This window comes from Astatotilapia calliptera, chromosome 11, assembly GCF_900246225.1.
Source record: "Astatotilapia calliptera chromosome 11, fAstCal1.2, whole genome shotgun sequence".
NCBI lineage: Eukaryota > Metazoa > Chordata > Actinopteri > Cichliformes > Cichlidae > Astatotilapia > Astatotilapia calliptera.
The window spans coordinates 4718214-4732324 of NC_039312.1; the positions used below are offsets into that span (position 1 = coordinate 4718214).

At 39.7% G+C, this 14111-nt stretch overlaps 1 protein-coding gene across 1 annotated transcript; it reads left to right on the forward strand.

Moving 5' to 3' along the window:
* Positions 1–6684: 6684 nt before the first annotated feature.
* LOC113032597 (acidic amino acid decarboxylase GADL1-like) lies at positions 6685–14109 on the forward strand. The gene is made up of 15 exons (XM_026185589.1): positions 6685–6836; positions 8274–8452; positions 9594–9720; positions 10442–10532; positions 10651–10760; positions 10876–10991; positions 11575–11654; positions 11768–11822; positions 11916–12032; positions 12127–12191; positions 12536–12617; positions 12866–13065; positions 13310–13361; positions 13464–13553; positions 13754–14109. The coding sequence occupies exons 1-15, from the start codon at positions 6818–6820 to the stop codon at positions 13925–13927; spliced, it is 1557 nt and encodes a 518-aa protein (XP_026041374.1). The 5' UTR covers positions 6685–6817; the 3' UTR covers positions 13928–14109.
* Positions 14110–14111: the final 2 nt, after the last annotated feature.

Genomic DNA, 14111 nt, shown 5'->3' on the forward strand with positions numbered 1-14111 from the left:
CCAACTCATCTACAGAAAGTGGGATTAATGAGATATATCAAGAGGATATAAAGAGAATAAAGAGCCAAACATGCATTAAGTGTCATCATAATACCAACTGTAGTCAGATTGTGCAGTTGGAGTTTATGCTGTATACATGTGTGTATGGCATGAATGTGCACAACAGAACTCATCATTTACAGATACATACAGTTGGAGAAATAAGTATGTTGAATTTGTAAGTCTGCTTAGTTACAAAGAAAAGAACAGTCTCTCTCAGTGTTCATTTTAATGGGAGGAGATAAACCAAAATTCCACAAAAAAACTCAAAGTTATGAATTGAGTATTTGATCCCTTACAACCCAGCCAGAATTCTGGCTCAGACAGATTGGCTGTGTCCTAAGGTTGTCACGGTCCTGGGTCTCCTGACCCAGCGTTTTTAGTTCTTTGTGATGTTTGTATTATTGTACTTGTGTGAGTTATTCTATGGATTCTAGTTTCGATCCCTTGCCCTTCATGTTTCTCTGTGTCCTCTCTGTTCTGTGTAAGTCTGTGTCTGCATGTTTGAGTTCCCCTCTGTGTCTCTCGGTTCTTAGAGTCCTCTGCCTTATGGTTTATGTCTCTGTTTCTTAGTTGCTGTCTCCACTGTGTCAAGTTCGCGTCTCTGTGTGATCCTTCCTGTTTTACTTTGAAGGTCCGTGTCTTATGTGAATGTGTCCTGCTTTGCTTGTCTCGTCAGTCCTGATTTCTCCCAGCTGTGCCCTGCTTCTGTGTCTCATTCCCCTCGTTACTCCCCAGTGTATTTAAACCCTGTGTTTCTCTGAGTCAGTGTTGTGTCGTCCCTCATGCTGTGTGTGAGATTCTCCCCGTGTCTTCTTGTATGTGTTATAATTAGCTTTTCCCAGTTTAGTTTTGTATTGCTTGTGTTCTATTTTCCAGCAATAAAGCTGTGCTTTTGAGTTCAAGTTCTGTCCCCGTGAGTTTGCGTTTGGGTCCAATCCCTGCCTGCCACACAGCCGAAACATGACAAAGGTGGCATGTCTGGGACAAGACTGTAGACCTGCACAAGGCTGCATCAGCAAGAAGCTTGGTGAGAAGGTGACAACTGTTGGGGCAGTTATTCAGAAATGGAAGAAATATCAGTCGTTGTCTGTCTAGAACTCCATGCCTCATGGGTAAATGATGAAAGAACTGGTTCTTATACAGCACTTTACTACACTTCCGGAGCACTCAAACAGCTTTCTGTCACACACATTCATATTTCAATTAATCCATTGGAGAGCAACTTAGGGTTAGTATCTCGCCCAAGGATGTTTGGAACGGAGACTGGAGCACACAGGGATCAAACCACCGCTACAGCGATGAGGTGCAAACGGTCACAAGAAAGCTGGTGGGTCAGCTCAAAATGGGAGGAGCATGTTATTAATATCAAGGTATCTGGGGCCACAGTCAGTAGGAACACCATTGCTAACACACTACACCGTAATGGGTTGAAATCTTGCAGATCCGCAAGCAACAATTTGATAGATAGTTTCATCCCACTGCAACAGTCAAACCTGCAGCTACAGTTTATCCAAGCTGCATCCTCTGCAGCAGAAATGCAAGAACTGCATTACCTCTGAAAGAGTCATCTCCATGGATTCCCACACTTTAAATATCCAGCAGAACCAAGAGTATTTGCAGCCTCATACAAAAATAGCTGTTTTCCTCTTTAAACAAATTTACAGTGGGTGAAATCTAATGACTTACTTAAACTTCATTAAGGCTTAATTTTAGGAACATAAGCACGCTGATATACAGGTGGATGCCTGCTATAGCCAGCAGTTGTCTTCTAGGCTTTAACTATATTATTTTGAGACACTTATGATGATGGTGATGCAAATGGATTGTGTGACAGATAGAAAGGTTTGTGCTCCAGTTTTAGTGAGTAAAATTCTGCCCTTTAATCTGTCTATTGCTCAGCATAACTAGCAACTAGCTGTGCTTTTGGGATGTACCCAGATCTGTGGATACACCTCGTTATCCAAGATTGCCAATGAAACTCCACCCTCTTTGTCAAAGCTTGTCACCTGTGGCTCTAAATACCAACATGGCAGTGATCAAACACTGAAACCTTAAAATGCGTTCCACCAGAGTCAATTAAAGGAGACACGTTCAAATTCCTATTTATACCATTGCACGGCACAGAGGTTGCTCACAGGATAATCCTGTAGGAGTAAGCTGAGAAAAACAACTAAAATAATTATTAACACTAGCATCTAGACAAAAAATGACAACGTTTAAATGTGAACTTTGGGGGACGCCTTAGCCCCTAGCTTACTTGAGTCCCTGTGAAAGTGGTATTCTAGAGAGTGGCTTCACAGTGGCTAGTTCATGAGTCTGTCTCGGTGAGAAAGCTGGTTTACCCGACTGGACATATGACCTGCAGTCATAATTCTAAGTAAAAGCAAGGAAGTATTATTACCTTAATGATGTGCAAGTAATAACAGAAAATAGCAATAAACATAGCAGTTCTTGCGTTGTGTCTGACAAAGAAAGGTAAAAGAAAGAAAGACCTCCAAGTAAATAACTTGCCGCTCCAGCTCCTCTCCCACAGGAAAAGGGCTGCATTTATTTTTACATTAAACATAAAGGATGAACTTACATGGAACATATTTGACATAAGATTAAAAGAAAAACACCAACACAAATCCGACATACCTGACAAAGAAAGGTAAAAGAAAGAAAGACCTCCAAATAAATAACTTGCTCGCTCCAGCTCCTACGACCAAATACAAACAGTGGGGAAGAGGGTTAGCTCAACCCATCACAGCTTCCAAGCTAGCCAGAATTATATATTCATCCTAGCATTAATGGCCCCTAAAACACATTTGTGGCACACACATACTGCACATTTCTAGCATCTAACAAAAACAGGCACAATGATGACAATAACTGAACTAAAATCACAATCAGAAACAGGGTGGATAAATATACATTATATGAGCATTTTACAGTGTTGGGAAAGAAATGACACCAACCTCTCCTACAGGGGAATTGTAGAAAAGGGCCAAAGGGGTACACTGTATTTATATGGTTGCACCGAAGAAGAAGAAGAAGAAGAAGAAGAAGAAGAAGAAGAAGAAGAAGAAAAAAAGATGAGGAGGAGCTCTAACTGATAATGAATCCGGTCTTTAAGTGATGACCTGATGAATCCTGCTTCCGGGCCCAAAGTAGTCTGCATGTTGTGTGTTGTGTTTTTAACATGTTTTAATGCTTTGTATCTTGTTCTATTTAATCTCAACAAGCCCCTAAAAACAGTCAGTGATCACTGTCGGCTTCTCTCGGTTTTTATTACCACTAATCATTTTAAAGCTCAGTTTTTAAACCCTTATATGTAACTACAACCCAGCCCATGCAGCAGTATATTAATGACTAACCTCGTATTGTGGATGGATTATCTCTGTGGTTCTCCTGACTGACATTTGGTCTGTTTACAGCATCCTGCATTTGCCCCTAACCATTGGGAACCCTCACATTAACTTTTAACGAGTGGAAAAAAGTCCTCCGTTCATTAGTGTTTGTCCTTCAGCTTTACTGTTTATGTTATGCTAACATAGCTTTGTCACGCTAGCGATCATGTAGCACATCATTTTAAACCAGCTAGCCCAACTTCAGTAACCCTACAAACGTCGCTGCTGTTTACTTTCCTGTCTTCATTTATGTTGGAAGTGATAGCAGAGCTGTACGTTTAAATTTTTTCAGAATCCCTCAGTCAGAACATGGTATATTATATTTAGATGGAAGCTAGCGAGCTAACTCCCTGCTAACTTCTAACTCCGTTAAATGTCATAAATTCAGTTTTCATGGATGCCTGGATGTTAAATTTAATCCGGTCGTTAAGTGATGACGTGAGGAATCCTACTTCCGGGCCTAAAGTAGTCTGCGTTTAATATGGCTTTTGTGTTGTTAACATGTTTAATGTTTTGTATTTTCTTCTATTTGATCTCAAAAAGCTCCTAAAACAGTCAGTGATCACTGTTGACCTCCCTCGGCTTTTATTACCGCTAATCATTTATTTAAGCTCAGTTTTTAAAACCTTAGGATGTAACTACAGCCCAGCCCATGCAGCAGTATATGAATGACTAACCTCGTATTGTGGATGGATTATCTCAGTTGTTCTCCTGGCTGAAGTTTGGTCCTTTTACAGCATCCTGCCATGCGATTACATTTGTTCCTGACCACCGAGAACACTCACGTTAACTTTTATCGAGTGGAAAAACAGTTAGCTTGTTTATATTATGCTAACATAGCTGTGTCACTAGCGGTCACGTAGCACATCATTATATATCAGCTACCCAAACTTCAGTAACCCTACAACATCACTGCTGTTTAGCTTTCTGTTTTCATTTATGTTGGAAGTGATAACAGAGCTGTACGTTTTAATTTCCAAAACCCCGCAGTCAGGACATGCTATATTGTATTTAGATAGAAGCTAGCGAGCTAACTTCCTGCTAACTTCTAACTCCGTTAAATGTCATAAATTCCGTTTTCATGGATGCCTGAATGTTAAACTCAATTGTTACACCTGGTAGAGCAGAACGCTGATCATTTTATTAAAGATGGAAGACTTTAGACAGTTTTTCAACTCTCAGTAATGCCATAGTGATCGTTTGATATATGGACCTGCAGCGGAGTTTAGGCCCAGACGCGGCTAGTGACGTCAGACTTTACGACCGGATTGTTACACCTGGTAGAGCAGCCACACTGATCATTTTGTTACAGATGAAAGAATTTAGACAGTTTTTCAACTCTCAGTAATGCTGCAATGATCATTTGACTTAGGGACCTGCAGCGGAGTTTGGGCCCAGACATGGCTAATGATGTCAGACTTAAAGACATAACTACAGGCTTGGAGGTCCTAACAGTCATGAAGACAAAGAAGTGCAAAACGAAAAAAGATGAAAAATAGATGAGACTGCAGCCAACAAAGTGGCAAAACAGCTGTGGACACTTTTTTAACAGGATCAGTGTGTTTGGAAACATTTTTTAACCCTCTCAAGGCAGGCGTTGCAGATTTGCAACAATTAAAAACTAACAACCTGACTACCCCACATACATATTTTATGAGTTTTTTTACTCAGAAGTACCACTGCAGGACTTGGTTGTGCATGAGAGGGTTAAAAGTAAATGGCATTTTACATTTTTGCATGAGCTCCCAGGACTATAATTAATAGTTAATGATAAATCAATCTTTTCCATTTAAAACTTTGTCTCTGGATTGCGTTAAGGGATATTGATGCCGCTTATTTCTTATCTTATCTCTAAGATGAAGGCTCCAGTTTCTAAGAAGCCCCTCCTTCTCTCTAGGAAGGCAATAAATCAGTAGCAGAGGATTTAGGATGGTTGTGGGTCTGCAGCAGCATAAACCTGTTACAGTGCTGTACTAAAGCTGCAGGGCTTTATTGCTCAACTGCTCCACGTTGCATGTAGGTTCAATAATGGGTAAGGGTTACAAACTGTATGAACTTTATCATTCTTTAATGATTTTTTTCCCCAAATCAGCTGTCTGATAAAGGCAAGAGGTTAAAGGGAAAAAAACTGCTACTGGACTTTTGCTATGCATGGATCCAACTCAATGCATGCCCGGCAGGATATAATGCTAAGTAACAGACTAATAAAATACTAGAATGCTGCTCACCAAAACTCCCATTAAAAATTATCCAAAAGGCGCCAACGCCACAAACATGGTTGAGACGTCCACATCAGTGACTTGATTTAGAAGGAGTGAAACACCATGGGTTACAACTGCCAGTGCTGGAACACCTGTCAATCAAAGGAGCCGCAGGCTTAACTGAAGGCCTTATCAGTATAACTCTGTGATGATTTCTTTTCACCCGCCTTACAGTTTCTATGAAGGAGAGGTTGTCCATACACGCTGTAAACGTGCTGTTTAATGCTGTAAAGTTGGCCATTGTGTGAGTCCACACTCATTGGAGCAATCCTCAAGTGGCAGCTTGAGGAAGTGCAGTTTTTGGCTTCATTTGTCAACCCAGTTGAAGCGAATGCATTCTGTAACTGTCATTATCATCCTAGTTATAATCATCGCTGTTTCTGCCACTTCTGAGCATCCTTGTAATGCACACGCCACCTTGGCCAGAAATGTGTTTTCATTATATTTTAAGCTAAAGATTAACCACTTGGAGTCCTTTTCCAACACACACAAAAAATACTCCTTCTCATGTCCTGTCTAGGACTTTTTGTGCACATCATTTTGCTTTTTTTGCTGTTGCTAATTGCTGAAGCTCATGCATTTAATTATGTTTTTTGTTTTGTTTTTTAGCTATCAATAAAATACACCACATAACCGAAATTGAGAGATTCTGTAACTTTCCACAGTAAGGGCAGTTTCAGTAATTTTCCACAACAGGGGTAAAAGGACAATGTTCAGTCCAGCAGTTTGGTGGTGCTCAGCTGCATGCAGCTACCTAAACGTTTGTTACACAACCTTGAGATCAATTGCACTTCTCTTTGATGCACTTTTGCACGTCTATTTCTGTGTTTCACGGCCATAACTGTACAGCTGCATTGTGCAGGGTTTCTTTTTTAACCTCCAATCAAAGAACAGTAAGGTACAGTAAAAACATAAGTCAGCATAACTATCAGTGGTATTAGCTGGTAAGTTTGTGTAGTGGTGCAGATGTTACTGATTACTGTGCATCCAAACCCAGATCTGGGAAATTCCATGACATCAGAAGAGTCCGTCCTTCTGTGTATAAATAGGACGGCTTAGTGGTAATGTGCAATAAAGAAGAGGCACAAAATAAGGCAGCATCACAGCTGGGAAATTTCATCAAATATGGAGAGACACATTAATGGTAAGACTTTTTCAGTGGAACTTTTAGTTTAGTTTGCAAAAGATCACTTATAACACTTATGTTATATGCACTTCACTTAGCACAAACTAGCACATGCTGCATCTTTTTAGGCGCTATAAATTATATTCTTTCATAAATGTAATGCTCTGATATGTTTAAAGTCATTTTGTATTTTTATTCTTTATATTTTATTCATGCACAGTAGAAATCAATCAGTATTCCTGCAAGAATAACAACTAAAAATGATGTTTTGAGCTTGATAACCTCATCAAATTTTGGAACAACACTCAGAGGGAAGGAAAAACATTTTAAAAAGTAAAAAAGTATTTTGAATTCTTTAACTCAGTTCCTCAGAAAGGCTTCCACACATCTAAACTTGTCGCTTTAAAGACCTTTAAATATTCTATTTGTTATCTCTCTGCACTGCTCTGTATCTGCTGGAAATAGCCCGGCCTTGAGATAACGCTAAAAGGAAAAAAACTGAATTTGAAATTGTTCTTTTCAAATTGAAAAGTAACATTTGTCTTTAATTGAATTACTGGAATGGAGTTCAAAAGATAAGCAGCAGTTTGTTTTGAGGGTGACTGAGTTCATTAAGTCCTACAATTTGGACTGTTGCCATAACTGACAAGGCCAGAGGTCAGTCAGCTCAGAGGTCAGGTGACAACTTGGACAATCATGCCAAAGGAGTGCAAGAAAGATATGACAAGACATGAGAGGGCATAGCACAGTGAGATTTTAAAGTTACACTTACACAGGGAAAAGGTAACGTAAAGTACAGTTAAGTGGCAGGTGACGCTTGAGCACAGGGTTAGTTCAAGCAATCCGCAGAGTCAGGAAGGGCTGCAATCAGCCTATCAGCTCATCTCAGTGCCAGCCCACATTATCTGATGACTCGGCTGATATGTTATGTGCATCCTATTGGCAAATTAGACATGGTGTGTGCTATTTATGCTGCTCCAACCTGCATGGAGTCGCTGCTGCCTCGACATGCTGCTTTGCAAACCCACCTCCCTCCACTGTTCCTTCTTTTCATGTTTTCTGTGCTCTCTCTGCCTTTTTGGTTCCCCACATGTGCATTTAGAAGGGCAGAGCAGATGGATCCTGCCAAATATGTGCATTTATGCAGCTGCTTTATTTTTTTATGATAATTATGCAACATTAAACTGGAAGTAACATTTGTGTAAAATCACAAATGTATAAAGCTGCCATCACATGAAAGCTGTTTCTTTCATTCATGATCTTAATGCCTCGAAATGAATTTGAAGTGAATCAAGAAATCGTTGGAATCAGAGGGAAAATTAAGAAACTAGAAGCAGGACTGGGTAATGAAGTGACATGTGTTGTTCCTTTCTTTTATTTTATGCAACAAGGGGACAAAAAAATGTTGTACTTATGAGACAGAGTAAGGCCCATTTTTTTCTTTTTTCTTTTAAGGTGTGAAGTCCTGCGAAAGCCAGGCCCCTGTGACACAACCTGAAAAATGTTCTCCAGCTGGCAGCTTTGATGTGAGCAGCTCCACTGCAGATGAACAAATAGCAGAGTCCTTTATCAGACAAGCAATGGAAATCATTGTGGACGAGGCAGTGAAGAAAGCCACCAACGTCCAAGAGAAGGTAACGCATTGTTGTATTTATTTATTATTTGAAATCCAGGGTATTTAAAATGGATTTAAAACATGGAATTCCAACTACTTTCTTTGAAAGTACAGTGCAATTATATTTACCTATAAATATTTAAAAGTTGGCACTCTAGAATAAGGGGATAACAAGTTTGTTTTTTACAAGAAACAGTTATAGTGTAAGTAATTTTACACAGATGGCAGCACGGTGGTGTGGTGATTAGCACTGTTGTCTCACAGCAAACATTTGAATTTCAAAAGGAGTTTACAGGAAAGTGCAGCGCACTTACAATGCATGATGTTATTCCAAAAAATTACCAAAAATTAGCTTGGCAGTACTTAAAACGATTATAATAATTTGTTACACTTGCTGTAACACACCTGAAGTTATGCAAGACTTAAAATTACACATGTACCACCTAAAATTAATTATGACTATTTAAAGACTACATACACTTACTTACAGTTTAAATATTCTTTGTTTCGTGTAGCAACCTGACATATTTATTATAGTGTACCTACATTTAAGTATTTGCGAATTTGCATGAAAATATAATTACATTTTAATTATTCATTCAAATTCCATTTAATTGCAGGGGATTATAAAATCCTTGATTATTTTATCTTACACCGTGCTTTGGCACAGCCCTTAAGTTTGAGCTGTATTAGCTTGTTTTTGTTTACTTGTTAAACCATATATATTATAGACCAACTTACCTGTGATTGGCTGGCCCTCCCTAACAAAGGTTGGTGTTCTCACATTTTAAAGACATCGACCCGTCATACAGAACAAAGACAAAGCTGTGAGCTGACACTGTAGTTATATTTAATATAAACATCCATCACTGTAACAGTATGTAAATGACCAACAATAAGGAAAAGCACTGGTTAGTGGTTGCATTTAAAATCAGCAGCATTTAAAAAACATTAACAACAGAACTGAATCTTAAAGTTATAATTATATTGTTTGTTTCTGTCTAAAGTAATCAAATTATATGTATATATATTTATATTTAATTTATATTTAACATGCTTTTTTTTAGTTTTGTCTCTTTAGATGGTGGATAGTGTAAAATATGCTTCAAGTATGGTTATTGGTTGACCTTGACAGTGACACCTCTGTGCCTGTTTTCCAGGTTTGTGAGTGGCACTCCCCCGAGCAGCTGAAGAAGCTGCTGGACCTCGAGCTGAGAGACAGAGGAGAGCCGGAGTCTGAGATCTTGCAGAGATGCAGAGATGCCATCAGATATAGTGTCAAGACCAGTGAGTGTTCATAACTTTCAGCGACTGCCTACAGTATATAACGGTGTGTATTTATGTTATGTGCATTTTTAAGCACCTGCTTTGGAGGAAAAACAACTAACATGATGTGCCCAAACCAAAAAGAAACAAACCAGAACTCTTATTGTAAACTTAAACTGAACATAAATTTGAACTAAACATTTTCTTGCCTTTACAATTTGTCATACTGATTTCTAATGATGACAGCTTCACTTTTGGTGCTTCTTCTGTTTCCCACAAGCCATATGCCATGCAATATATACCTGATTGTGTAATAATAAGCATCAGTGCTCAATGAAGCAATCTGTTCAATGCCCCAGTTTACAGGACATGAAAAAGCACAATCAGTCAGTAACTGAAGACAAAATGAATATCTCTGGGCTCTACAGACAGATTTGATGTAAGCTGTCTATATGCAATGCTCTTGGATTTAAAATTTAAGAGGAGAAAGTGTTAAGATCTGACAAATTTGACGACTTCCCAAATTTCAAGATCAGAGGAGCCTCTAAGTAGGTCTCCTGACAGCCAGATACATAATTGTTCATCGATGTGCTTGCATACTGAGTGACTGTGACACAAATTTGCATTGCACCAATATGAAGTGTATGATTCAGCACAAATGTTATCAAATTAAAAGGAAAGCCACACTAATAGTTAGTATATGATCCTAGCTGTGTACTGTATTTCTGTCCCATCTCTGTAGGTCATCCCCGTTTCTTCAATCAGCTGTACGCAGGGATGGAGCCCTACTCTATGGTGGCAAGCTTCATTGCTGAAGCAGTCAAAACCAATCTGTGAGTCATACAACTTACTGTAAACCTGTAAGTCACACATGGAGATATTTATGCTGTCCACTGCTCTGTCAGGAACTACACTACACATTAAATCATACGCATATGTGGTTTCCGTCAGGTACACATATGAGGTGGCTCCAGTGTTTACCTTAATGGAGGATGCTGTGCTCAGAAAGATGATCAAGGTGATTGGCTGGGAAGAAGGAGGTGATGGAATCTTTAACCCAGGTACACTCAACTTTATACTTGTGTGTCCAACTGGACATCAATAAATGGGATGTTTGAAATCAAGAAAGATCTTTATCTTAACAAGTAAAGTCATCTTGGGACAATTACCTTTCAGGTGGCTCATTGTCCAACATATATGCTGTGAACTTGGCCAGGTACCGCTACTGCCCAGATTTCAAAGAGGTTGGCATGTTTTCTGCTCCGCGACTGGTCATATTAACGTCCCAGGAGGTAAGTGTGGATAAGAATTAGGGTAAGCCTAGAGTGTTATTAGCTGGTTTTCCAGAAAAGATGTCACTGCCTGCATAAGATTCACTACAAACAAGCAATATAATAATACTCAGTATAACTTACCTCCAACACATAGATCACATAGATGACCACCCCTCCCTTAACCTGAACCTGGTTCTTTCTGAGGTTTCTTCCTGTTAAAAGGGAGTTTTTCTTTGCCTTGCTCATAGGGGGTCATATGATTGTTGGGGTTTTCTCTGAAATATTGTAGGGACTTTACCTTAGAATGTACATGTAAAGCACCTTGAAGCAACTATTGTGATTCGGTCCTTTAGAAATACAAACGAACTGAGCTGAATGCACAAGTTTAATGCTGGAAAGCAGTGATACTGTAGCCTGTTTCATACAAATATTAACTGAAGTAAACGGTTTCCTTGCTTCATTCAAGATTAAAGAGTAATTCATTAGGAAACATTAAAATAAAACCCATGAGTTATCTGGAAGTATTTGGTGTGGTTGTGGAAGCCGGCAACCAGCACAGGCATGCATATTTACTGACAAACTCTTGCTTAATCTCTTTCAGTGTCATTACTCCATTTCCAAAGGAGCAGCTTTAATGGGGATCGGCACGAAGAATGTTTATACTGTCCCAACTGATGAGAGGTGCACTGTCTGTTTCATGCACTTTCCTTTTTTCTTTAAAATTCCTGATAATCTATGAATGCAGAGAGACAGAGTAGAGTGACTGAATTGAGGTTGTCTCGTGTCTTTTTCAGAGGAAGGATGATTCCCTCAGCCCTTGAGGAGAAAATAAAGTTGGCAAAAAGTGAGGTTAGTCAACCATCTTATTTTCCTGAGCTACCATACAAAGAGTCTTGAAATGGGAAATGAGCCAAAGGATAATATCTCATTCTGTGTGCACAGGGTGCAGTTCCCTTCATGGTAAACGCCACCGCAGGAACCACGGTGCTCGGAGCCTTCGATCCCATCGACGAAATTGCTGACATCTGTGAGAAGCACAACTTGTGGCTACATGTGGATGTGAGCTCATTATTTAATCAAGTCGTTCATTTAATCCCTCCTGTCGCTCAGCGTTGCTCATCAGTACTTTCCTCTTCTGTCTGTCTGTGCTCAGGCATGTTGGGGAGGAGCAGCTATCATGTCTAAGAAGCATAAACACTTGTTAAAGGGCATCCACAGGTAAACACTACGTACAAATCCCCCTAAGCATACAATGTAGTAGCTGATTTTTTTCAGCGTGACACACAACTGCAACTCTCTGTATAATACATAGAAATATATTTTAATTTCTACAAGTAAGCGTTGTCATTTAATCGTGCAGATTTTTATTGTAGTCCCTATAATTTTATCTTGTGATTTTCATTCTTTATCAAAAGATCAAGACATACTATCTATACATCTGCAAACCAACTTTTCTGTTACTGGTAAATTTGGGCTTCAAAGAAGAACGTAAACTTGTAGAACTGCATCCTACTGAGGTGGAATGTAACCTCGCTCTGTCATCTTTCATTTGTTTGATAAAGAGTTGACTCTGTTGCTTGGAACCCTCACAAGATGCTGATGGCCTCTCTGCAGTGCTCTGCTTTCCTGGTCAGAGACAAAACGGTGAGTCTGATAAGTCTGATAAGTCATATTTGCTGAATGAAAAAACGAATACCACCAGTAAAACCAGCAAGAGTGACAGCAATGTCACAATGATCCACAATGATGTGCCACATCAACAGAATGTGAGTCAGGTGTTCAGCTGGGACAGATGCCCTTTACATCCTCTATCCTGTGTTTTCATTTCAGTATAATCATAAGAGATTAAATTTCTTTTTTCTTGTTAAGTCTTCCTCACTCTGCTCCCTCAGAGTCTCCTGCAGCGCTGCCACTCTGCTCGGGCCTCCTATCTCTTCCAGCAGGACAAGTTCTACGATGTCAGCTACGACACGGGGGACAAGTCGGTGCAGTGCAGCAGGAAGCCAGACGCCTTCAAGTTCTGGCTCATGTGGAAGGCTTTGGGAAGCAGAGAGCTGGAGCAGAGGGTGGACAGAGCCCTCGCCATGGCAAGGTCAGTGTGGGCAAATAGAAATTATCAGTTGTCCTTCACAGTAAAGTTATATTTAACTTTTACGTTTACTGTCTCACAGCCATGACTGCTGATAACAAGTACAGTTTTCCCAGTTTCCTTAATGTAGAAGGCAGTGCAACCACGTTTCATTGTAATATTAAAATTTCAGATCAATCAAGAAGACATTTTGATTTCTGTCTCTTTTTTAAACTGAACACTGAAACCTGACGTGATGCAATTGTAGGTATCTTGCAGAGGAGATCAAGAAAAGAGAAGGATTCCGTCTTGTGCTGGAAGTACGTACTTGCATATTCATACATGACTTGAAACTAAACCCCTAAAGCTAACCTTCATTTCCATCTTTAAGGCAGTATTATTTAAACTGTTTTTCTCTGCAGCCTGAATTTGCAAACGTTTGCTTCTGGTACCTTCCGCCAAGCCTGAGGAACCTTCCCGAGAGTCCTGAGCTCTGGAAGAAGCTCCACACTGTAAGGAGTTCATCACTGCAGAGGGTTATTTTAATGTATTCTAATGCTGACATGAAGAGATTATTCAGTTTTAGTTTGGCAAATGCATGAATTCTATTGTGATAAACAAGAAAAGTGTGACCCTCTCACACACTGCTGCCGGCTTTTGGTACATTAATATGGAGTAAAAAGTCACTGCAGTTTCTACCCTGCTCCTCTAGGTGGCCCCAGTGGTGAAACAGCGAATGATGAAGACAGGCAGCATGATGACAGGCTACCAGCCTCTTGGAGAAAAAGCCAACTTCTTCAGGATGGTTGTGATCAGTCCTCAGGTCAGCAGGCAGGACCTGGACTTTGTCCTGGATGAGATCCATAATCTGGGAAAGGACTTGTGATTAATGATCGGCGTATGCAAAGAGCCTTCCTATGACACAGATGGATCTGTCAGGAATTTTCACAGCACTATCAGACAAGTGATGCAACTTAATAACAAAGATGTCTGATTATCTGTAAATATTTCATCTGTAAATACCAACCAGACAACTAAAATAAATGTCAGAATTCCACACGCTGTATAAC

What these genes read in the sequence shown, in the direction of transcription:
- LOC113032597 (XM_026185589.1), top strand. An exon ending in CCACCAACGTCCAAGAGAAG is followed by an intron (nt 8,453 to 9,593) that starts GTAACGCATTGT and finishes CCTGTTTTCCAG; the next exon opens with GTTTGTGAGTGGCACTCCCC. An exon ending in TCTGGAAGAAGCTCCACACT is followed by an intron (nt 13,554 to 13,753) that starts GTAAGGAGTTCA and finishes CTGCTCCTCTAG; the next exon opens with GTGGCCCCAGTGGTGAAACA.